Source organism: Chiloscyllium plagiosum, chromosome 18 (assembly GCF_004010195.1).
Source record: "Chiloscyllium plagiosum isolate BGI_BamShark_2017 chromosome 18, ASM401019v2, whole genome shotgun sequence".
NCBI lineage: Eukaryota > Metazoa > Chordata > Chondrichthyes > Orectolobiformes > Hemiscylliidae > Chiloscyllium > Chiloscyllium plagiosum.
Window position 1 is genome coordinate 11,206,440 of NC_057727.1, and position 25,574 is coordinate 11,232,013.

The window sequence follows — 25,574 nt, forward strand, 5'->3', positions numbered from 1 at the left end:
GGTTCAGAAAAGATTTACAAGGATGTTGCCAGGGTTGGAGGATCTGAGCTACAGGGAGAGGCTGAACAGGCTGGGGCTGTTTTCCCTGGAGCATCGGAGGCTGAGGGGTGACCTTAGAGGTTTAGAAAATTATGAGGGGCATGGTTAGGATAAGCAGACAAAGTCTTTTCCCTGGGGTCGGGGAGTGCAGAACTAGAGGGGCATAGGTTTAGGGTGAGAGGGGAAAGATATAAGAGAGACATAAGGGGCAACTTTTTCCACGCAGAGCGTGGTATGTGTATGGAATGAGCTGCCAGAGGAAGTGGTGGAGGCTGGTACAATTGTAACATTTAAAAGTCATCTGGATGGGTATATGAATAGGAAGGGTTGGAGGGATATGGGCCGGGTGCTGGCAGGTGGGACTAGGTTGGGTTGGGATATCTGGTTGGCGTGGACGGGTTGGACTGAAGGGTCTGTTTCCATGCTGTACATCTCTGACTCTGTGCCTGTTCAAGCTTCTGTATCTTCTCCCTGATGGAAGAGGTTGGAGGAGAGCATTACTGGTTTGCAATTGGTCTTTGTTGCCAGCCTTTCCGTGGCAATGACAGTTGTAAATGGATGGGAGGTTGGCTTCCGTGATGGTCTGGGCTGTGCACAACAGTCTGTAGTTTCTTATAAATCCCAGGTAGAGCAATTGCTGTACCAGTCTGTTAAGCACCTGGACAGTGTGTTTTCTGTGGTGCATCTGTAAAAGTTGGTGATGGTCCTAATGGAGGACAAGGAAGAGGGGGCATTGTTGAGCCACCCTGACTGTCACATCTCTCTGGGAAGCCCTGGGCAGGTTGTCATAGTCATTCCTAGTAACTTGATACTGTCCACCCTCTCAGCCTCTGCTCTGTTGATATAGATGGGCATGTGTTCTCCTCCTTTTGTTTCTGAAGTCAATGATCAATTTAAAAAATTTTACAAACTTGAGATTATTATTGCACCACGTCACCAAGCCCTCTATCTCCTTTGTGTTCTGACTCTGTTTGATATCCGTTCTACCACGGTGGTGTTGAAGATCTAGACCCCTCCAGAGGGGCCCCCTTGGTTCGAGATTGGTCAAAAGAATCACTAGGAGTACAGTCTGTTTAAAGCAAGGTTACCAGTTTAATAAATTTAAGGCAGCCTGGCGCAGATTTGTCCAGCAACACGGAGGTTAACAGCTTGTGTGTTCTGTGGAGAAATGGTGCAATTACATTTGAAAATTACACATTATTTACTTTTTTTTAAAATAGAGTACAGCCTTAATTACAAGAAAAGACCAATCACACAATAAGGTGACATGATTTACAGCAGGTTAATCCAATGATATTTCCTTGGAAAGGGTTCTTAATTAAAGAAAAGTCCAATCAACCGTAATAAGGTGACATAATTGACAACAGGCTAATCCAGTGATATTTCCTGGGAAGCAGATTGTTATACACACAGAATCACCCCATGTTTGCCAGTTCAAGGTTAGTTCAAATACCAAATCGCTGTCTTACAATGGATTTTTCATTATATGAATTATATGTTCTTACCTTCGATTTAGCTTAACTCAGCAAAGCAGCAGTACGAGTTCAGAGTCTTATCATTCAGCCATTTTGTGGTTAATAAAAATCTACATATGCTTCTGACAACAGCCTAAATTCAAATTTTAGTTCCTCAGTGTCATCAGCAAACTTGAAGACTGCGTTCAAATGGAATCTAGCTACACAGTCGTGGGTGTACAGAGAGTACAGTAGAGATCGCATCTTTGGGGGACTTCTGTGTTAAGTGTTATCATGGAGCAGGTGCAGTTGTCCATCTTCATTGATTGCAGTCTATTGATCAGGAAGCTAAGGATCCAGTTTCAGAGGGTGGAGCTGAGACCTGGTCTGGGAGTTTTGAGATCAGTCTGGTGGGCATAATGGTGATGAAGGTTGAGCTGTAGTCTGAGCAGGAATCTGATATGTCCAATAGGCTTCTCACTACAGTAATGATTGTAATCAAATTAATCCTACTGGCAGTCTGATCTCCCAGACCTGGCAATCAGCCCCATAGTTTGTTGCCTCTTCAAGTGTGTGCCCACAATCTAAAAGCATGGTAAACTGCAGCCCTGGTGCCCTGCCTACCTATGGTAACCCTGAAATTTGAGATTTGAGCAAAACGTGAAGCTTGCTACTTGCAACATATGTAATGGTTGATACAAACAGGACTCTGCCATCAAATAAAAAGCCATTCTGTGTGTCATACAAATGAGTAATGGGGCATGTGGATTTCATGAGTATGATACCAGTTATGTATGCTGTATGTCCTGAAGACTGACGGATCATATGAAGCAGCATAGCATTAGGCTGTTTGCAACAAGTAAGGTACTGATCTCCTTATCCAATCTGTGTTAGCACAACTCCAGTGTCTTGAAAATAAATGTGATTGTGCAGTTAGATAGAATGATGGATAATCCTGTTTTTAAGAGTAATTGCACAGAAAATCAGTGGGTTCAGTTGGGTTCATCCAGTCGTGCACTTGCAAGTACTGGAAACTATATATTAATAGGGCCTTGTTTGCAGTAAGAAAGAACATGGACACAGTGCACCTGTTTCATCGCAATAAAATGGCAGACAGCCAATTGCTGGTTCATTGATCAGGACATTTAAAAATTGATCAACCCGTCTGGCGTAGATTTTAACACAATCTGGCACTTGAGTATCAATCTACAAAATATCCATAGTGCTAGAGGAAAAGCTTTGACACAATGTCTTTTCCTTTACAGCAATGCTGAAGTTCTGTACTATCAAAAGGGCTATAATGATTTGAGCACATCATTTGTTATTGTGTAGTGCTTTGTGTACTGGATGATGTGCTTCTGTCCTTATTAAATAAATATTCAATTAAGTAGTGTCAACAGAAGATGAACTGGTATGAATATTTCATCGGCTTGCCATAGCACTAAATTAGTAACACTGATTTGCTTTTGGCTTTGATCTTAAAAATATTGTGGGAAGGAGTGAGCAACAGAAAATTTTGATTTGCAGCCTTTTGCACAGGTGTAAAGTATCCTTGGTATTGAAGCTTGTTCTGACAGAACTCTGCTTTTGTTAAATCATATTTCATTGTTCTTCGCTCAGTATATAGGCAAATGATAATCTGTAAGGATGTGAATTGCTCTTTTCTCCATTTCCATAAATTTTTAGCATGAGCAGGCTTCAGACTTAATTTTTGTTTCTTAAAAAGATGATTTTATCGTAACTTCAATTCCCACTTACCCAAGTAACATTCCTTGCTTAGCAGGACTTATCTATCTTTGCTTTAAAAATGTTCAAAGATTCTGCTTCCATCACTTTTCCATCAAGAAAGTTCCAAAGAGCCTTTTTTTTTCTCTAACAAGAAATATAGCTTCATCTATTTTAAATGGGTGGATCTCTTGTTTTTAAACAATAGGCCTAGTTGTAGATTCTCACATAAGAGGAAACATCTCTCCTTATTCAACTTGTGAAGACCCATTAGAATCTTTTTGTATGTTTCAATCAAGTCAGCTTTAACTCTACCAAGCTGCAGCAGATACAAGTGTAGTTTCTGAAATCTTTCCTTGAGAGAGCAAGAGCTCCAAATATTAATCTGGTATAACTTCACTGAATTGCAACCACATTTTTAAATTGCTCTTGGGATGTGGATGTTGCTGGCTAGGTGATATCTTTGCCCATCCCTATTGGGCAGTTAAGAGTCACCCACATTGCTGTGTCTCTGGAGTGGCACGTTGGTCAGAACAGATAAAGGTGGCACATCTCCTTCAGTGAGCCAGATGGGTTTGCAAGACAACCAGCAATGGTTATGTGGTCAACATTAGGTCAGATTTTATTGAATTAAAACTTCACCATCTGCCATATCCCCAGAATGTGGTTCTGGATTGCTAGTCCAGTTGCATTACCACCATACTACTGCCTCCCCTAGAACCTTATAATCTATCTTCAATTAGGTGAACACTGCTGTGTTCCAAATGTGGTTTCACCAGTGTCATAGGACAAGAGTATGACATTCAGCCTCTCTTCTGTTCTACCATTCATTTGAGACCATGGCTGATATCTGGCCTTACTCCATTATCTGTTTGTGGCCCATATCTCTCACATCTTTTTGCTTTAACACAAATTTATCTATCCTTGATTTAAAGTTAACAATTGATCATGCATCTTCTGCCATTTGTGGACGAGAGTTCCAAACACCTAGCACCCGTTGTGTGTTGAGTTGCTTCCTCATATCTCCTGAACAATCTGGTCCTAATTCTCAGACTATGTCCCCAGTTCTAGAATTCCCAAATCAGCAGAAATAGTTGTAGACTTCAATCAGATCACCCCTTAACTCTAAGTTCTAGAGAAAGCAGGGCTAATTTGTATAATCTGTCCTTGTAACATAACCCCTGAAGTCTAGGTCTCACTGTTTAGTCCAAAATGGATAACTTAACACTTTTTTTACATTGATCTCTGTCTGCCAGAGTTTCTCTTTTACTTCATCTATCGATATTCCTTAGAAATATTATGCTGTCACCTATGGTTCTGCCTAAGATTGTCATCAGCAAGTTTGGATAATGGATAGATAGTCTTGTATCCAAGTCATTAAGGAATGATGTGAATAACTGATGCCCAATTACAGATCTCAGTGGACACCTTGTGCCAATTTGAGTATCGAGTCATTATTCATGTTTTCTGTCACCTACCACTCAACCAATTTCCAGTCTTGAGTAATTTGCTTTCAGTTCCATGGGCTTCTACCTTGGTTAATAGCCTCTTATGTGGGACTTTATCAAATGCCTACTGAAAGTCCACCTAAACAGCATCTATTAACACTCCTGTCCACTCCTTCCTTTTTCTGAAGAGGTGACTAATCAGGTTTTTCAGGCATGACCTACTTATCAAGAATCCATGCTGGTCCTTCCTGATCAACTGAAGATTTCCTAGGTGATAAGTTACCCTTTACTTGATTATTCACTTCAGCAATTTCCCTATCACAGGTGTTACGCTAACTGGCCTGTAATTTCCTGGCTTGCCTTTTTTGCCTTTCTGAAAATGTGTAGTGACATGTGCAATTTTCTAATCCAGAAGGGCAACTCCTGTATCTGAAGATCTCTTAAGATTATAGTGTCTACAATGTGCATCCTTGCTCCCTTTTAACACGTTTGGATGGAAGACACCAGGTCCTGGGGATTTGACCTATTTCTGTTAATTTCCTCAGTAGTGATGTTTAACTTAAATTTCATTTAGTCCCTATTGCTGATCCACAATTCATTTCCTTGGTACTTCTCCTATATATAGAGGCAAAGTAATTATTCATCATGTTTGCCATTTTCCTCATTGACAGTCTCGTTTTCAGTCTTTGGTAGGCCAACATTGCTCCTTATAACCCGCTTTCCCTTTATAAAACATCAAATCTTTGCTTATTTATTTTGTTGTCCTGACCAGTTTCTTTTTTATTCCTTTTATTAGCTCTAATAAGTTGTGGTGTGGCCCTTTGGTCTTTGTATCTTTCCCATTCAGCAGTGTCTGTCCTTTTTTTTTCCCATTTGTGTAAGTCTTTTTAGTTTTATATTGTCCATGATTTTTTTTCTTGTCAAGTGGACACTTTCCATTTCTAAGCTATAAACTGATTTTGTATTGTTAAGTATTTCTTTAAACATTCTCCGTTGTTGCACCCATTGGTAGACTTTTCCCCTTTCACTGTGGACAATCTCTGTCTGGTCTCATTGAAGTCAACTAGGAGATAGTGAGGATTGCAGAAGCTGGGGATCAGGATGGCTTATGCCCGAAACGTCGATTCTCCTTCTCCTTTGATGCTGCCTGACCTGCGCTTTTCCAGCAACACATTTTTAAGCTCATTGAAGTCAGCCTTGCCGACATCTGAAATTCGAGTAGCTGATTCATACTTTCCACTTTCATGTGCTACATTAAACTTGATCATATGTTCATGCGCAGTTAGGTTAATCATTAAATCTGGCTCTTAACTCATTGCCAAATCAAATATTGCCTGTTCTGTTGTATCCAGGAAATATTGCTGCAGAAAACTATCCTGGACATGCTGCAGAAATGTACTACCTTTTCTGACAGGCACTTGTATGCTTCCCACAGGCTATGTTAAAGATAACCCCCCCCCCCCCCCCCCCCCCCATTAATACCACTGTGGCTTTGCTACATGCTTGTATAAATACAGAAATTAGGCTGTCTAGCAGTTCAGAGCTGCTACCAGGAGTATGTACACTACACTTGTTAGAATTTTAACCCTTTGTAGTTCCTCAGTTGCATCCGTACTGTCTCCACTGCCTTACTGTTATTACATCCTCTCTCATCAATTAAGTTTGTTTCTAATCAGCAAGGCTACTCCACGTCTGCCATTATCCATCTGTCCTGTAAATCTTTATAACCTGGTATATTTATTTCCCAATCCTGACAGTCATGCAGTCATGTCTCTAACAACTGTAATATAATCTCTACTTTGAATTTGTGCTTGTAGTTCATTTAATGTATTCCTTTGCACTCTGTGCATTCGTATATAGAATTCTTACTTAGAGTCAAAGTCCTACAGCGTGGAGACAGGCCTTTCAGCGAAACTTGTCCATGCTGACGAAAATGTCCATCCACGCTCACCCTGTTTCCGTGCACTTGCCCATATCCTTCTAAACCTTTCCTATCCATGTATTTGTCCGAATGCCTTTTAAATATTGTTAATGTACCCACCTCAACCACTTCCGCTGGCAGCACATTCCATACCACCCTCTGTTTTTTTTTAAAAAGTGCCCCTCCGGTTCCCATGTATTCTTTCCCCTCTTAGCTTAAATGATGCCTTCTAATCCTTGATTCCCCAACCCTGGGAAAAAGGCTGAGTGCCTTCACCCAATCAGTTCCTCTCATGATTTTTTACGCTTCCATAAGGTTCTCCTGCGCTCTAAAGAAAAACGTCCTAGCTTGTCCAACCACTTCCTATAACTCAGACCATTTGAGTCCTGGCAAACTTGCAAATTTCTTCTGCATTCTTTCCAGTTTAATAACATGCTTCCTATAACAAGGTAACCAAAACTGAACATAATACTCCAGGTGTAGCCTCACTGAAGTCCTGTACAAGTGTAACATAACTTTTGAACATCTTTATTCAATGCCTTGACTGATGAAAGTCACTGTGCCAAAAGCCTTCACTGCCCATGACTGCACTTTTGAAAAAAACTATGCACTACTTAAGGCATTATCATTCTCCATGAAACTCCTATCTTGATTTGACTTTCCAAAATGCAGCACCTTCCACTTATCTATATTAAACTTCATTTGTAATCTCTCTGCTCGCTTCCAGCTGATCAAGGTCATGCTGCAATTTCTGATAACCTTCCTCGCGTCTGATACATGCCTACTTTAGTGTCACCTGCAAACTTATGAATCCTGCCTCATCCAAATCATCGATCTAGATAACGAATAGCAATGGGCCCCGCACCGACCCCTGAGGCACACCACTAGTCACAGGCCTCCAGTCCAACAAGTATCTTTCCACTATTACCCTCTGCTTCCTACCATCAATTCAACTGTATATCCAATTTGCCAGCTCTTCCTGGATTCCATGCAATCAAACCTTCCAGAGCAGCCTACCATATAGAACCTTAGCGAAGATCTTAGTGAGATCTATATAGATTGCGTCTACTGCCCTGCCCTCATCAACTTCAGAGATCTCTGACAAATTTGTGAGGCATGACCTCTCGCTAACAAAGCCATCCTGACTACTCCTAATCAAACCCTGTCTTTCCAAATGAATGTACGTCTTATCCCTCAGAATCTTCTCAAGTAACTTGGCTATCACTGGTCTGTAGTTCCCAGGTTTTTCTTTACAGCTCTTCTTAAATGAGAGTATAACATTTGCTCCTCTCCAGTCTTTCAGAATCTCCCCTATGGCTAACGGTGATGCAAAACTATCAGCCAGGGCCCCAGCAATTTCTTCTCTCTCCTCTTGCAGTGTTCTTGGATATATCTGGTCAAGATCAGGAGATTTATCCATCATCATACATTTTATTATGTCCAACATTCTAATATATCTCCTCTCCTGTGATATGGACTGTCTCCAAGATGATATCATTAACATCCCCAAGTTCCCAAGTCATCTTTTCTTTTCCACAATAAACACAGACAAAACATTCATTAAGGACCTTGCCGATCTCCTGCGGTTCCATGCATATATGTCCAATTTGGTCCTTGTGGGGTCCTATTCTTTCTCTAGTATTCTTTTTCCTTTAATATACTTGAAGAATCTCTTTGAATTCACCCTAACCTTCTCAGCCAAAGCAATCCCGAGCCTCCTTTCTGCCCTCCTGATTTCTTCTTCAGTTAGCTCCTGTATCCCCTATATACCTCCATGGATTCATTTGATCCCAGTTGCCTGTACCTGAGCCATGCCTCCTTTCTTCTGGTCTAAGCCTCAATATTTGTCATCCAGAATTTCCTACACCTGGCAATCTTACCCTTCACCCTCCCAGGAACATATGGACCTTGAGTCAATAGATGTGAAGCTGAGAAAGCACAACAGGTCAGAAAACATTTAGGGTATGCTTTTCCAGCTTTGCGTCTGTTGCTTCTGGCTTCTAGCATCTGCAGTCCTTGCTGTCTCCATGTAGACCTTGAACTCTAGCTATCACACTTTTAAAGAACTCCCACCTGCCTGAGGCCCCTTTGCCTGCAAACAGACTACTCCAATCAACCCATGCAAGCTCCTGTCTAATGCCATCATAATTCACCTTGCCCCATTTTAAAAACTATTTGGGCCATGCACTATTCCTGTCCCTCAATGCTGATACCTTTATTCACCTCATCAACCTTCCTGGTCACTTCAGAGATCTCTGACAAATTTGTGAGGCCATTTCCTGCCAGTCATTAAGTAGGATACCTGCCTGTTTATTTATTCTCTGCCCTGTTACTTGATTTAAACTGTATTGACTCTTTATTCTCACCCCAACCCCTTTCCCAATTGACTAGTTTAGCCTTTCCTCTAGGACTTTGGACTCAGATCAGTTCAGGTGCAGTCTTTCCTTTTGGTATAGTTCCTTCCTGCCCCAGTACTGACGCCAGGGTCTCACAAAATGAAACTCCTCTTTCCTGCACCACTCCTCTAGTGTTTACTTTCTTTTTAACTCTGCTAGTTTTCATATTACTCTGGTCACCGTGAGGTTTGCAACACTCAAGGTCCTGTTGTTTAATTTTGTTCCTAATTCCTGTTTATCCCCAAACAGAACATCTTGCCTACTCTTACCTTTGTTGGTTCCAATATGGACCACAACAATTATATCTTTCCCCTCCCCCACCTAATCCTTTCATGTCAATTCGGAATGTCCCTTGCCTTGGCACCAGATAGGCAGCACAACCATGCAGGATTCTTGATCCTGTTTACAAAAGGATGCTATCTGTGTCTCTATTTTACCCAGTGTCTTTTACAACTGAAGCATAACCTCCCTATTTCCTTGCAATAAGCAATGACATTCTAGTGGTTTCATAAGTATTGCACTACCTGCAGACTAACATTTTTAAAATCATGCACAAGATACTCAGATTCCTCTGCTTCTCAGATTCATGAACTCTCTTGATTTAAATAACGTGCTGTTTTGTACCTACCAAAATCAAATTTTATACTCTATTTGGCGTGTTCATTTAATCTTTTCTTTGAAGTCCACTTCACAACTTGATTGCCTAGCCATCTTTCTGTCATCAGAAGTTTAGGCAACAGTCCCTTCCATTCTTTCATACAAGTCATTTGATATAATATAGTGAAGTCGCAGTGCTGATTATGGCAGACCACTTTTGCATAACTGTCATTGTTGTATAAAGCCGCGGTTATGCCTGCTGATAGCTTCCTCTTCGCTATCCATGTAGAAATGATACCCCTTACACTGACCTTTTATCTTCTGCAGTAATCTTTTTTGTGTTTTATTAAATGTCTTCTAGAAATCCAAGTGCAGTACATTCCCCAGTTCCACTTTCCTTTAAAGGAAATGTGCTGTAGGTAATGTCGTAAATTGGTTAAACACGAATTCCCCTTCACAAAACCATATTGACTGACTTTCCTTGAATTTTCCTGCATCTCCTGCTAAATGACTTTCATAGCTTCAAACGTTTTCCCTACGATAGATGTTAACTCACCTGTAGTTTTCTGCATTTACAAATTGGAGTTGAAGAATGAAATGGGATCTTATTGAAATATGCAAGTCTTTGAGTGCTTGAAAGAATAGATGTGGCGTGATTGTTTCCCCTTGTGGGAAAGGCTAGGATTAACAGGCATAATCTGTGTGAAGGATAGCCCTTTTAAGAATGAGATAGAGTTTCTTTTGATGGTAGTATGTCTGTGGGATTCTTTACCATGAAATGGCTGTCAAGGCCATATTGTTAAATATCTTCAAGGTAGAGAGAGGCAGATTTCAAACCTTTAAGGGAATCCAAAATAAAAGAGAAAATTGTAGAAAAGTAGAGTTGAGGATTCTTGGATCAACCGTGATCTAAATTTTAATGTCTTAATCAAACTCGAGGGGGTGAATGAACACCTTCTGTATCTTGAGGTTTTATGATCTTCAAATCAAATGGGACCTTCTCTAAATCCAGGCACGTTTGGAAGAAATTAAAATCACTCTTCATTTATTTTAAGATCCTGGAATTAAGTTTATCAGGGCCTGGCATGTAACTGCCTGCAGCATTGTCAATTTACTTAGTATCACTTTGTAATTTTACTCCGTTCTAGAGCCTTTGCCCCAGTGTCTTTTTCCATTTTTAATGATTTACAGCTGCTTCTGGGATAGTACTTCAGTCCTCTAAAGTGAAGAATGCTGCAAATTATCCATTCAATTGGTCTGCCATCTCATTATTTTGTAGGCCTACATTTTATAGGGCCAACATCCTCTGTCTTTTTAAATAGCTATAGAAACATTGTCTTCTAAATTTTTAGCTAGTTTTATACTTTTGATTTTTTTTTCCTCGTTTTAGTTATTCTTTGATTTGTATTTGACCAATCTTCTGTTGCGTATATTTGTATAATTATGCACCTTTTCCTTTGTTTGCTATGTTTAACCTTTTAAATCACATGGTGCATCTGGTCCTTGGAAATTTTCTTGGGTAGGTAGATGAAATCATTGAATAAATTGGAATGAATCATATGGTTGTGTGATCCTGCAGTATTATACATTTAGCGTGCTCGGCAATACTGCATTGGGAGAGGTAGTGAGCAAAAGGCAACTGCTTTATTGAGCAGATGAAGAATCACTTGGAGCTCCTCCTCCCAGAGACCTGGCAGCAGATCCAACTTAACACAGATGTGAAAACAAATCTGAAAACAATAGAAAGGTGAAGATGATGAAATACAATTTATAGATATTTTCATCTTTTAATGTGAAGAATAAAAGCACAGAACTTGGTCACAATTTTCATCTTTTAGTGTTGTTAATTGCTGGTATTAATTGCTGTTTTCATTTTTCCAGGGATTAATGCATCTTCAGGGGAGGCCAACATGTTCTTTTGATCCTGAGGGACTTATATTTGCAGCTGGTGTGAATTCTGAAATAATTAAACTTTATGATCTACGATCATTTGACAAGGTAGAATCTTTTCTTTTAACTTGATATGCATTCTACAAGCACTAAATTCAAATGGATGGCACTGGTTTTCTACAGAGGCAGATAATGCCTGGTGTAGTATTTTCTTAGAGGTAGACTAAGACAGCTAGTGCTGATATCAGCTTGAAAGCAAATTGCTTCTGTGCAACTCCTGGTTGGGAAGTAGTTCAACGGGTAAGATTTTGGGCAGGATCACTGTTGCATAACACCTTCTCTTAAAGAGGCACTGCTATCTTTAGAAATGAATGTGCTGAAAATTGCTTTGGAAGAGCAATATGTTTTTTATGCTTTCTTTGAATGATTGTACATCTGAACCACATTCTGGCTGTATGGCAATAGATACATTTCAGTTTTCTCCTCATGAGAAATCCAGTTAGCTTTCAGTTTCTGATAGACTGGCAAAAGACACCATGGTATTACTGCAGATTTGTGTAATTTTAAAAATGGCATTACTTTTTTATACTCTGTCTAGTTATGTTATTGCATTTCTAGCATCTCCTTTCAATTACTGAACCTGAGCAACACCATTGGCAGCAGATTATTTGTCCATGAGGCTGGTCTTCTGGCAGTCATGGGCTATGGATTTGTAGAGTTATTTTCTCTTTACATCAAAGTGTTTAACATGGGAGACAGTGGCAAGCTGAGACCACATGTTGCACCATGCATATTAATCTTACTGAATCACTGTTGTGCATTTATCAGTGACATCAGAACCTGTAAGTTAGGTAGCCTTTACTTGAGCTGGAAAGGAGATGGTAATAATTTTCCAATATTCACTGGGCTCTGGGGCAGTTCTAGCAGATTGAAAAACAGCAAATGTAATGCCATTGCTTTAAAAATAAAAGGAGGTAGACAATAGATGGGGAATTATACACCAGTTAGCTTAACTTCTTTAGTAGGGAAAATGCTCAAAAATGTGTTGCTAGAAAAGCGCAGCAGGTCAGGCAGCATCAAAGGAGCAGGAGAATCAACATTTTGGGCATAAGCCCTTCTTCAGCACAGTTTTCAGCTCTGATCTCCAGCATCTGCAGTTCTCATTTTCTCCTGGGAAAATGCTCAAATCTATTATCAAGGAAGAAATAGCAAGGCATCTAGATAGAAATTGTCCTGTTGGGCCAGTGTAGCATGGGTTCACGAAGGACAGGTCATGCTTAATTAATCTACTGGAATTCTATGAAGAGATTAAGAGGACAGTGGACAATGGGGACCCAATAGATGCGTATCTGGATTTCCAAAAGGCATTCAACAAGGTTTTTGCAAGGTTTGTAGCTCAGGTTGAGTTTTATGGTGTAGGTTTGCTTGCTGAGCTGTAGGTTTGATATCCAGACGTTTCATTACCTGGCTAGGTAACATCAGTGGCGACCTCCAAGTGAAGCGGAGCTGTTTTCCCAGTCGAAATGGTGGGTTGTTTTTTCATCCGTGTGTATACGAAAAAAAAACACCATTTCGACTGGGACAACACATCTAATCTGGTACAGGCTAAGCAAAGACATGCCAGAGAATTCCTAGAGGCCTGGCACTCCAACCACAACGCCATAAACAAACGCATAGGTCTAGATGCCATCTATCAACCCCTCAGAAAACAAACAGGAAATGACATCACCACAAACCTCAGGAACCCCATCCAGGAGAAAGATATAAATAGAATGCAGGAGAAAACAGCTCCACTTCACTTGGAGGTCGCCACTGATGTTACCTAGCCAGGTAATGAAACGTCTGGATATCAAACCTACAGATCAGCGAGCAAACCTACACCCTAAATTCAACAAGGTGCTGCGCAAAAGGCTGCTGCAGAAGATAAAGAATCAAGGTGTGTTACGGGCACTGTACTAGCATGGATAGAGAATTGCTTAATGTACAGGAAGCAGAGAGTAGGGTTAAACGAGTGCTTTCTAGGTTGGCAATCAGTGACTAGTGGTGTACCTCAGAACAGTGTTGGGACCACAATTATTCACAATTTATATAGATGACTTGGAATTGGAGACCACATGTAGTATGTTAAAACTTGCGAATGACAGTAAGTAAGATGAGTGGTAGAACAAAGTGTGCAGAGGACTGTGAAACTTTGCAAGGGGGCATAGCTTAAGTGAGTGTGCAAAAGTCTGGCAGATGGAGTACAATGTTAATAAATGTGAAGTCATCCATTTTAGTAGGAATAACAGTAAAAAGATTTGAATGGTAAAAAATTGCAGTATGCTGCTGTGTAGAGGTACCTAGTTGTCCTTGTGCATGAATCACAGAAGGTTGGTCTGCAGGTGCAACAGGTAATTAGGAAGGCAAATCGAATTTTGTTCTTCATTGCTGAAGGAGTTGAGTTTAAAAGCAGGGAGATGTTTTTTAAAGCTACATTAGATAACTTATTGAACAGTAAAGGAATTGAGGGTTATGGTGAGTGGGCAGGTAAGTGGAGCTAAGTCCACAAAAAGATCAGCCATGATCTTATTGAATGATAGAGCAGGCTTGAAGGGCCACACGGCCTATTCCTGCTCCTAGTTCTTACCAATGTGGTGAACTTGGGAGTTACAAGGAAAATTAAATACATTGTAAAGTTTTTATCCAGTAAAAGTGAAAGTAGTTTCCTACTTCTGTTAGGGTCCTTTTGCCACTTTTAAAATGCAGTATGAGCGGACATGCGAGTGGACAGGACTGAAATTCAGCAATGATGGAAAACTGATGCTGGTGTCTACCAATGGTGGTATGGTCAGACTCATCGATGCATTTAAAGGAGCAGTACTTCAAACATTTGGGGTAGGTGAAATTTTTATGAGCACAGTAAAGCTTTTGAGTTAAAGATTGTTTTCAAAAAATGGTATTTAGCATATAAAGTAGAGGTCAACAACGGATCATTAGAATCCAAGAAATGTTAAACACAATGTGGCCAAACGTGTGTCATTAGTTTGCTAAGAAACCTCATTGCTCCGTTCTGACCCATAGTCCCATTTCTTCTGCTTTATGATATTTATCTCTACTGCCTTTTTTTAAAAGGAAAGTGCACTGAAATTTGCCTCAATCCTGTAGTAAAGCATCATGCCCATGAGTCTAGGAGAAATATAAACTTTTCCTACAGATGACCAGTTACTGACTCCAGTGTAAAGAGGCTTTACCCAATTAAATATTCCATAATTTTTTTGTAAACCTCAAATGTTGGCTGTAACATTTTATTTTAGTGAACATATCCCAATTTCTCAGATCCTTGTTGCCTTTGTATTATCTAACAAATCTAGAATACAGTCTTGTCCACTTTATAAAACTCAAATTATTTACTGGCTTTTCTTTGCAGCTCTACTAGTACCATCAGGGCTTTCTGCACTTGACCTGCTACATCCTCAAGTATTAACTAAAATCCCTGTTTTGCCCAAAATATCTTGGTGCCTCATTTGTCTGTATTAAATGGTATTGGCCACTTCTCTACCATTTGCCCTCTTAAGCACTTTACATTCCAGCTTGATCCCCTAATTTTACCTGATCAGCGAATCATCATGTTCTTCTTGCCAAAAGTTCAGTTGCCAAGAGCTGTATTGGACCAAGCACTGATCCTGAGTTGCATCTCTGTCAGATCACCCCCAACTCGAGCAAAACCCATTAAACCCAACCTTTTATTCCCTATCTATGATACTGCTGCAATTCTTTCATACCATAAGCAGGATGTTTTGTAATGAACCAGCATGGTGATTTTTGTTTCCAAACATTCTTTTTCCAATTGGACACACAAATCTGTTAACTGTGTCAAATGCTGCATGTATCCCAAATGTTTGGCTGTTCTCATTCGTTCATACATTTCTAAGTACTCACCAGTTTTATTTTGAGTTAGACACTTGTAAGACTCTTGTAACAGTTACTATTAACCTAATTGATTTGGAGTTGCCTTCTCCTCTTCAACTGCAAGAATTCCAGTGGTCCTATTCAAGACCAATGTGTGATAACAACATAGTGCATACTCACTTTGTTGCAACTGGGATGTGGACATGATTTATTTATTGCCAGAGCACAGATAAGAGTCAACCATATTGCCTGTATCGGTCTGGAATTACATGAAGGCCAGACCAGGAAATGCTGTCAGATTTCTTCAGATATTAGTCAATCGCATGAGTTTTTATAGCAATCGGCAATGCTTTTTATCTTTTGATTCCAGGTTTTGATAGAATTCAAATTTCAGCATCTGCATGGTGTGTTTCAAACCTATGTTTGAGGGTTCTGGATTATTAGTTCAATACATTAATGTCTCCCCAGGGGGAAAGGAAGCAGCACTGCAAAATGTAGCCTAATTCCCTGTGCTGTTCTGAAGAGGATTGCACTGTTAAAACTAATACCTTGTTCATTAATTTCTCAGTTAACAGAACGCTGACTTTGTGCTGAATCATGTTATTTAATATTTTAGGGATACAACAACAACAAAGGTATTAGTTTGGAAGCATCATTCACACCAGATTCTCAGTTTGTGATGATAGGTAAGTTTGGGAATTCCAGTTTAAGCATTTTGATGTATTTATTTCTCTTCTGCTGTCAAATCAAAAAATATGGGAATGTAATGAAAGAGTTGAACAGCCTACTCTGCTCAAATGCTGCAAACATGGTATATTTATATGCTAGCTGCTCACTCTTCCTCCATTGTGGAAAAAGTGTGCTAGTTTTGATCTAGGCCTTTATCCCTCCCCTCAGCAACATTGTACAGAGGAAAAACAATTCAAACTCTGTCAATAGAAACTCCTAAAGAGGTCTCAAGTTCTGCAAATTTGAACAAAAACACTCTCATATCAAGAAATCGAGGCAAGCAGCATTGCACCAAAGCTCCAAATACTGCATTGCTGCAGATAGCATGCAAGTTGACATCTATACACTGTACCATACGGTGAACTGAACTGCATGGAAGTGATATTGGTTGCAGGTGATACATAGAGGTTTCAAGAGTGCAATTAGACAAATATCAAGTTGTCTAAACCAGGGGTGATTAATTCAAAGTTCATAAAAACACTGGTTAATAGATTTGAGATGTCTGTTTTGTTTATAATGTGATTTTGTGAATTAAGAGGTTCTTGTGTAGGGAAGTATCTGAACATCATCCCCTCCACCCCCCAAAAAAAAGCCTCATACTTTCCATTCTATTCATGCCAGTCACAATCCTATAAACTTCTGTCAGATTGCCCCTGAACCTCCTGCATTCCAGTGAAAACAAACCCAGTGTATCTAACTTTCCTGTATAGCTAAAATTCCCTATTGCAGGCAACATCCTGGTAAGCCTTTTCTGCACTCTGACCAAACCATCCACATCCTTATGGTAGTTTGGTAACCATGTTGGCTGTTTTGTGGTTTCTTTTAGATAATTGCTAATAGGCCTCTCAGTTTGCCCTTTGAGGGCAGACATCTGCGGTCTTTTATAATTACAAATTACACATTGCAGCGAAAGGTAAATTAATTTGATAGATCCCAATGTCTCTGAACCCATCTTGGTCACTACAGAGTTTTTTGTTTTGCATTTGTCAGAATGTTGATTATTAAATTTGTTATTGTCAGTATGAAATTAATGAAACTGTTCTAGTGTGCAATTCAAATGTGTTTTGGCTTTCAGGATCTGAGGATGGTAAAGTTCATGTGTGGAATGCAGAAAGTGGGTTAAAGGTGGCTGTTTTGGATGGAAAGCATACAGGTCCTGTCTCTTGCCTCCAGTTTAATCCCAAATTTATGACATTTGCCAGTGCATGTTCAAACATGGTATGTATGCAAAGCAATCTGAGAGAAAAAACAATTGCCAGAATTTATAATATGGAATTTTATGATTTAATATTATTCTGGCTCTTTTGAGAGTACCTCAGTTATTGATCAGTAAGTATCAGCGAACTTGGCAAAAATCTGGATTCTCTCCAATCTACAAGAATGGGTTTCACACTGAGGAGCATGCTTACTGATTAGCCCAATTAGCCAGTTGCCAATGCAGAATGGATAATTTTTCCCTGTCCCTTCCCTACCCTTTTAAATTTTGTCAACCTGAGAAAGTGATAATGAACAGGCTGCCCTGTGGCCATCACAAATTTGCATTTAAACGGTAAATTTACATTTAAGATATGTTATTTTAGGCTGTTTGCATACATGTTTGCCCCTTTAACAAACTACAGCAAGAAACCAATTCACTAACAGGATGATTTAATTCTTCTACGTAAGTTAACTATTATGTAGTACAGAGGAACCTCTAATATCCGAATACCAATTATTCGAAAATCGGATTATCCGAAGGAGATCTCGAGGTCCCGATTACATTACGTCAAAGACATGTTTCTAACAGTGATCACATCTTTTGTTTACACTGATTTTATACAGGTACCGTCTCCAAATGACTGACCTCTCTTTGTCTGTCTCTCGCTCTCGCTCTCTCTCTCTCTCGTGCTCTATTGCGCACTCTTGTGCGAGATGGGGCTGAGACGCACGCACTGTGTGCTGCTGCAGTTTCCTGAATAGGGAGCAGACTTTAAAAACTCCAAGCCCTAGAGGAAAGGCATTTAATCGATTAACCTCATAATCGATTATCTGAGCGAAATAGTGCCCGCCCATCGTGCTCGGATAATCGAGGTTCCCCTGTAAATGTTTTGCGTTGCACTGTTTGCTAATAAAATTAACAACTCAAATGTGGATAGATTTAGAAAATTTGGTTTTCATTCCTCTGAACTGCACAAGGTTGCTAAGGTCCTAAAGTATTGCTGTATTCCACCTTCACCCATTTGTTTTATTCTTCAGGGGCTTTCTGGTACTTATCTCTGCTGTTACAGTAGACTAATCTTCTGCACAATAGCATACTTTCCCTTTTTAGTATAAAACAATTTTTCAGAAATTAGAATAAAGGGTTTGGGTGTATCAATATTTCCTGGGGCCTACAATCAATATTTCAAAACCTTTGACATGGATACTGCCAGCAGCATGTTTTGGTCTAAAATTGGAATGCAGACTAGTGAATTTGTTCACCTCTGTGGAATAGTGTTTTAGTTGGTTGAAAGTCTTTACTATGTGTTTTGATTTCTTTGCAGGCGTTTTGGCTACCTACAATTGATGACTGAAGAAAGAAACAAATTGGTATTTTTTAAATTGGCTGAGAAATCAATGACAGACTGAATGCGGAAAGTGGATGCCCAGATTTTCTGGGGGTTTCCATAGAACTGTGAACTTGATTACAGGCTGACAAATGAAATCTTTGTGCTTGGGTGTCATTGGTCATGGTGATGATTACATCTGCGTATGTTCTTGAAGAAGCAGTGAAAGTAAAGACTTTTTTGCCCACTATTCTTCCCTCATCAAATAGTCTTCAGATTTTGCACTCATCCCTGCTGCATGATGATTTTTTTTTCTTGGGTACGTGCCAACTGCATTTTAAAACTTGTTGAAGATAGTGGAATTTCTTTTTCAGTAGGAACTTGCAAGTTGTCTGGGAACATGGACAGTACTAGCCACAAGATGTTGGGGCCAAGTGCCAAGTATGGCTGTGATTTCATTTCAGATATCATCCAGAGTTAGGCTAGGTGTTCAGCTCATTTAAAAACTGAAGATTCAATTCAGCATTTCATCAAAATGGATGTCAGCATATGAAGAACAGAATCTCCTTGTTTGGATTATATGGTTAGCTTTACAGAAGAACCAAGCTAAAATCTGACAATGTCAACCTTTTGGCAATGTCAACCAGCATCTGAAGTTCACCCTTCAAGCCACTGATGTTTCTTCATAGCTGTCATGAATTTGAATCATTAACTCTTTCTCCTGTTTTCCAGAGTTTGAGCATCTAGTGGCAGTGTGCTTTTCAGAGTTGAGACAGTTGATTTGCTGTGGTACTCTAAATCACTTGCAACTGCTCTTGAATTTTAATTAGAAATATATCACTGTTTCTATATTGTATATTTGTACAGTTCAAAACCTGGTTTCAATTCTGAACAAACTATTCTTAAGAATGTTCTTGAGATATCCTTTATGTGAATACAGTCGGGTGATTTCAGTGGGTTTTTTTTGTATTTTCTTTCATTGTTCTGTCCTTAAATTTGCCTAGTTCTTAAATGTTATTAAATGCACTCTCTCACATGTAAATTTTAATGTTTTTTGTTCGCCCTCTCCCTTTCTCCATCAGCATTTTGAAATATTAAAAACTCTTGAAAATATATTGTAGTGAGATGTGTTTTGCAGCTTTGAGTAAGTTTGCTTCTATTGTTAGGGTGTTTTGATGTGCCAAAGAAACATTTCTGCCACAACCAGGAAAGTATTATTAACTATGCAAAAACTGAGGATCTCTGATCCATTGAGTTAAATATTTGAAACCACTGAAGCCCTTTGGAAGATGGAATTTTTTTGGGAGGAGGTTAAAACAATAAATTGCACACAACTGGCAAAAAAGCCTCCAAGGCTTTTACTTTCCTGGAAAATTTTGAATGATCTGAAGTATTGAATTGAGGTTTTGGTTTACAGTCTAGATCAGAATCTCTCACCATTCTTATGCAATTTTTCAGAACTGGAGAGGGGGAGGGAAAAGTGGTTCCTCCTTTCAGTTGACTGTCTTGGCAACAAATCATGCTGGCCAGTTCCACAATTGATAATAGGCCAGAGAATTTCAATTTTTCTGATTATAGGGGATTTTGCATTTTTATGCGATGATTGGAAAATTAATCTAATCTATTAATGGAATTGTTAGTGGAGTTATCTGCAAAAACAATTTTACTTCCAGTAATTATAAAAGGATGCAACATTTCATAGTGCCCTTCAAGTACAGATTCTGTACCTAAATTGTTATGATTGTTTTCAAATGACACTACCAATGCAACTCTTGGCTTCGAGTGAATACTTCAACTTTGACGGTTCTGATGGAAAGTTTAAAGAATTGGATTAAGTGCAAAAGTCATCACCTATTCTTTGTGAAGTGAGCTTTTATTTTGAGAGTGATGGACTATAACACACCTTGCAGCTAGCATAAGATTGTTTTGGCAAAGCTCTGTACTTGAGACTTGAATTTGAGGTGTTTCCTGAGTTTTTTTAACACAGTCTTGTTAATGCAGAATTTCAATCCTGTCAAGAAAATAAATATTGTGGATAGGATGCAATTGAAGGGAACCAATAGTTTGTGAAATCGCAATTATTTTCTTTGGGGTAGGATTATGAAGTACTAACTTGACTTTTTCTGATCTCCCAAATTCTGTTCAGCCTGCTGTGTTGTTACCAGTGTTCATTTTTTCCAGTATTCACCTGGAAACTGCTTTATAACGGTCTTATTTATGGACAGATGTTCCATTAGTGTGACCTAGTGAAATTAGCTGTTCTTTTCTGTATTTCTCGATTGCTTTGTTCAATAGATTATGGACTTCATGTTTTATTTAAAACACCCCCCCCCAATAAAAAGACAATAAAAATGTAAATGGCTTGAGGTGAGCAGTACTTCTTTAGCAGGTCCACAGCTTTGACCAATGAATATGTGCAATTACTCAAGTTTAAATAACATAACAATAGTGTCAAAAGTCATATTGGTCTGGGTTGCTGAGGTAGATATAGAATCAAAAACTTTGTTTTGAAAATATCTTTGCAGTTTGAATCCTGAGAACCTTCTGACTTGTACTCTGCTCACCACCTGCAGCATTCACTATTGGGCTTTTGGATCACATGATAGCTGATGATGTACATCATGGCTGTAACCTCTGCAATATTAGGAGTCTCTTGCAGTATATTCTGTCATAAGTATTGAAGAATTATGAAACATATGCAAGTTCTAATGTGCAGCAGTACTTGGGTCTTGCACTGCCTGAAAGGTAGTAAGTGATTTCTGGCACATTAAATGTGATACTTCACATATCCTTGCAATAAATTAAATATAATGTATATAATACCTATAGTAATGAAACAATACTGTTAATGTGATTTTAATCTCTGGTATTTTCAGAGCTAATCATATTGCTGTAAATACTGTTCCCAGCCAGCTTCTGTAGTTTAATTCCTAGCGGTAATATTATTATTTTATATCCCAGTGGTATTTAACGTTTTATATCGTTTCATAAGAAATTTTTTTATTAAAGAAAAGGACCAGTGACTGTTTGCTGTTGAAAATGCAAGGATGCAATTTTGTGTTGGTAGATAATCTGGTGCTTCCCCATGTGCATCAAAGTAATTTTGATGGGCTTGTTCTCCTTGAATGATCCTGTCATGTTGTTGGCATTAAGACACTTTCCACTCTCTTTGCTCTGAGTATATCTATCAGAGAGGTGCTTGAAAGAGAGGCAAAACCTTTTTCTTTTTTCCAAAAGAAATGGAGCACGGGGAAGATGTTTTAAACCGTGACCAGTGCAATTTGTTCTTGAATATGGTGAAATTGTCTTCATTAGTTATAAAGCTATTGTATTGCAAAATTTTGTATAAAGCTTTTGCATATTGCTAGTGTATACATGAAGATTTGCTTGGAAATATTTCTGTAAACTGTGGTAAAATTAAATTAGACATTTATTTCATCAACATAGATGCTATGTTCCATTTTTTAAAATTCCAATCAAGTAAACAAATGGAAGTGTTTGAAGTGAAAAGCCGAAATTGTTCAGTTATATGAAAATTGCGAACTACATAAACTCTGCTCTTCTGCACAACAGATGGAGAGGTGGGTGTGAACATTACATATGAAATATTGTTTTTTTTAATTAAGTTTCCATGGGTCACTTGGCACTATTGTCTTGACCCATGTGTTTATTGTTCAGGTCAGTTTGGCAGCAACTCGAACTATTTGGCCTAAGGATTTTCAGCTTCAGAGAGCCTGTCCCATTCAGTTTGTGTATTTCAGTTGCTGTGCAATTGTATGCAAGAATGACTGATCTCATCTTCAACTCCCACTTTCTTGTCTGCTCCCCATAACACTTTAAACCATTGCTAATTAAAAATCTATCTCATAAAATTTATTGTCCTGGCATCCACCACACTTTAGTGAATTCCAGAGATTTGTGATAATCTGCCATTCCTATGCCTAAAACCATGACCCCTCATTCTGCATTTTCCCATGGGGAAACAGCCACTCTGCATTTACTTTGTCAATTCCTTTTAGCATTTTATAGACTTCAGTTGCTAATGTGTGAGGGCATCTTGTCAAACTCCTGAACAAAAATTGAACAATATTTTTACTTTCGATTACTCACCAACATTGCACACTGTGGTAAGGGTTTAGCCTAATAGTGGAAGTCTCTGTTCAGTTTTCTAATGTTGCTCTTGAACTACTTAAATCCTAGTACAAACCCTATGGTATTATTGTTCTATGACCAGACCACAAAAATAAATTTAAGGTAATTTTAAAGGAACAGAAGGTGAAGGCATATCTAATGTCAGTTAGGCAGATATTGAAACTTTTTACAGGGTATTTTATTCAGAATTTCTTCTGGTGTTTAATATCAACATCATTGTAGGAGATGTATCTCAATCGAGTATCTGGATCATAGAAAATACCGTCCTTGTTGTCCCAAAGAAATTTGCTTTGCTTATATGTTTGGGTAGGCTGAAGTCAGAAAGTTAATCCATGCGTGCCGATAATCCATTAATTCATTGCACCGTGTGGTGCACCAAGACACCATCTGTCCTTCTCAAGTTGCAAGATGCACCAGAAGTAACAGTGACATGAGAGAACAGCACAAAGTGCTTAAATTGTTTCACCATAGAGTCCAGGTTTAATTTTCTGATGCCTATCTTGTCCAATAAATGAATTTTTTTTTTAGAAAGCTCATACATTACCCCCCCCTTGTTATCCTGTTATGTCTCAGCCAAGTTTTGAAGCATTGCTTCTATTATTGCTTCCTGGCCTTGACCCTCCCTTTTGCTGCTGACCCTTTGGTATGTTACTCACCACCTAAAGGTTGAAATTGCTGTTCTGGCTATTTACCTTGAGAACCCTTGCTTCTTGTGGCTTGAAGGTAAAGTTGCAGGCAATAGTGCTCCCATGCACTTGCTGTCTTTGCCCTAACTGGAAGTGTGTGTGCATTTGGAAGGTGCTGTCAAAGGTATCTTGGTAGATGGTATGGAATCATAGAATCCCTACAGCATGGAAGCAAGCCCTTCAGCCCAACAAGACCACACCGACCCTCCAAAGAGTAACCCACCCAGACCCATTCCCCTACCCTATTACTCTCCCTTTACCCCTGACTGATGTGCCTAACCTACAAATCCCTGAACATCACGGGCAATTTAGCATGGTGATTTCACTTAACCTGCACATCTTTGGAATGAGGAAACCGGAGTACCTGAAGGAAACCTACGCAGACACAGACAGTTGCCACAGGCTGGAATTGAACCTGGGTCCCTGGCGCTGTGAGGTAGCAGTGAGAGCCACAATGCTGTCTTGGTAAGCAGTGCTGTTATTGTCTGTCAGTGGTGAATGTGGGTATCATCAAGTGGGCTTTTTATCCTGTATGATGTCAAGCTTCTTGAATACTGTTAAGCATGTACCCATTTGGGCAAGTGGACAGTTTTCTGTTTTCGTTGGGGGACTTGTGCCTTGTCAAGCAGAATGCACAGGAGTAAAGAAGGTGCTGGCCTCTTACCTGCCTTCGATCTCTTCATAGCCAGCTACCCCGGGGGCATTAACCACCTCAACCTCTCCACCCCTCTCACCCACTCCAACCTCTCACCCTCGGAATGTGCAGCCCTCCGCTCCCTCCGTTCCAACCCCAACCTCACTATCAAACCGGCAGACGAGGGAGGCGCGGTAGTAGTTTGGTGCACCGACCTTTACACCGCTGAGGCTAAGCGCCAGCTCGCAGACAGCTCCTCCTTGACCATGACCCTACCTCCTGCCACCAAACCATCATCTCCCAGACCATCCATAACCTCATCACCTCAGGGGATCTCCCTCATAGTCCCACAACCCCGCATCTGACTGCCCCGGCCGACCCATTGTCTCAGCCTGCTCCTGTCCCACCGAACTCATCTCTGCATTCCTCGACACGGTCCTGTCCCCCTTAGTCCAAGAACTCCCCACCTACGTTCGGGACACCATCCACTCCCTCACCTCCTCCATGATTTTCACTTCCCCGGTCCCCAACGCCTTATCTTCACCATGGACATCCAGTCCCTATACACCTCCATTCCCCCATCACGAAGGACTGCTTCGTTTCCCGTCGTACCAACCAATACCCTTCCACTGACACCCTCCTTCGACTGACTGAACCGGTCCTCACCCTGATTAACTTCTCTCTCCAATCCTCCCACTTCCTCCAAACCAAAGGAGTAGCTATGGGCATCCGTATGGGCCCCAGCTATGCCTGCCTCTTCGTAGGATATGTGGAACAGTCCATCTTCTGCAGCTACACTGGCACCACCCCCCACCTTTTTGCTCCACTACATCAATGACTGTATCGGCGCTGCCTCGTGCTCCCACGAGGAGGTTGAACAGTTCATCCACTTTACCAACACCTTCCACCCTGACCTCAAATTTACCTGGACCGTCTCGGATTTCTCCCTCCCTTTCCTAGACCTCTCCATTTCTATCTCGGGCGACCGAATCAACACGGACATTTACTATAAACCGACCGACTCTCACAGCTACCTAGACTACACCACCTCCCACCCTGCCCCCTGTAAAAACGCCATCCCATATTCCCATCCTTCGTCTCCACCGCATCTGCTCCCAGGAGGACCAGTTCCAATACCGTACAACCCAGATGGCTGTCGTCTTCAAAATCGCAATTTTCCCCCCAGACGTGTTTGATGATGCTCTCCACCGCATCTCTTCCACTTCCCGCCCCTCCAATCGCCACCAGGACAGTACCCCATTGGTCCTCACCTACCAACCCACCAGCCTCCATATACATCGTATCATCCGTCGTCATTTCCACCACCTCCAAACGGACCCCACCACCAGGGATATATTTCCCTCCCCTCCCCTATCAGCGTTCCAAAAAGACCACTCCCTCTGTGACTCCCTCGTCCGGTCCACACCCCCCACCAACCCAACCTCCACTCCCGGCACCTTCCCCTGCAACCGCAAGAAATGCAAAACTTG

The 25,574-nt window shown here is 40.2% G+C and overlaps 1 protein-coding gene across 1 annotated transcript in view; it reads left to right on the top strand.

Annotated features, from left to right (window-relative positions):
• wdr82 (WD repeat domain 82) overlaps positions 1 to 22,054 on the top strand; it is a 36,643-nt gene extending 14,589 nt beyond the window's left edge. Inside the window, exons 5-9 of the mRNA XM_043707690.1 lie at positions 11,462 to 11,578; positions 14,189 to 14,344; positions 15,975 to 16,044; positions 17,163 to 17,305; positions 18,610 to 22,054. Of these exons, the coding sequence (XP_043563625.1) occupies positions 11,462 to 11,578; positions 14,189 to 14,344; positions 15,975 to 16,044; positions 17,163 to 17,305; positions 18,610 to 18,639 (516 nt within the window). The 3' untranslated portion in view covers positions 18,640 to 22,054. The remainder of the gene's footprint in view (positions 1 to 11,461; positions 11,579 to 14,188; positions 14,345 to 15,974; positions 16,045 to 17,162; positions 17,306 to 18,609) is intronic.
• The last annotated feature ends 3,520 nt before the right edge of the window (positions 22,055 to 25,574 follow it).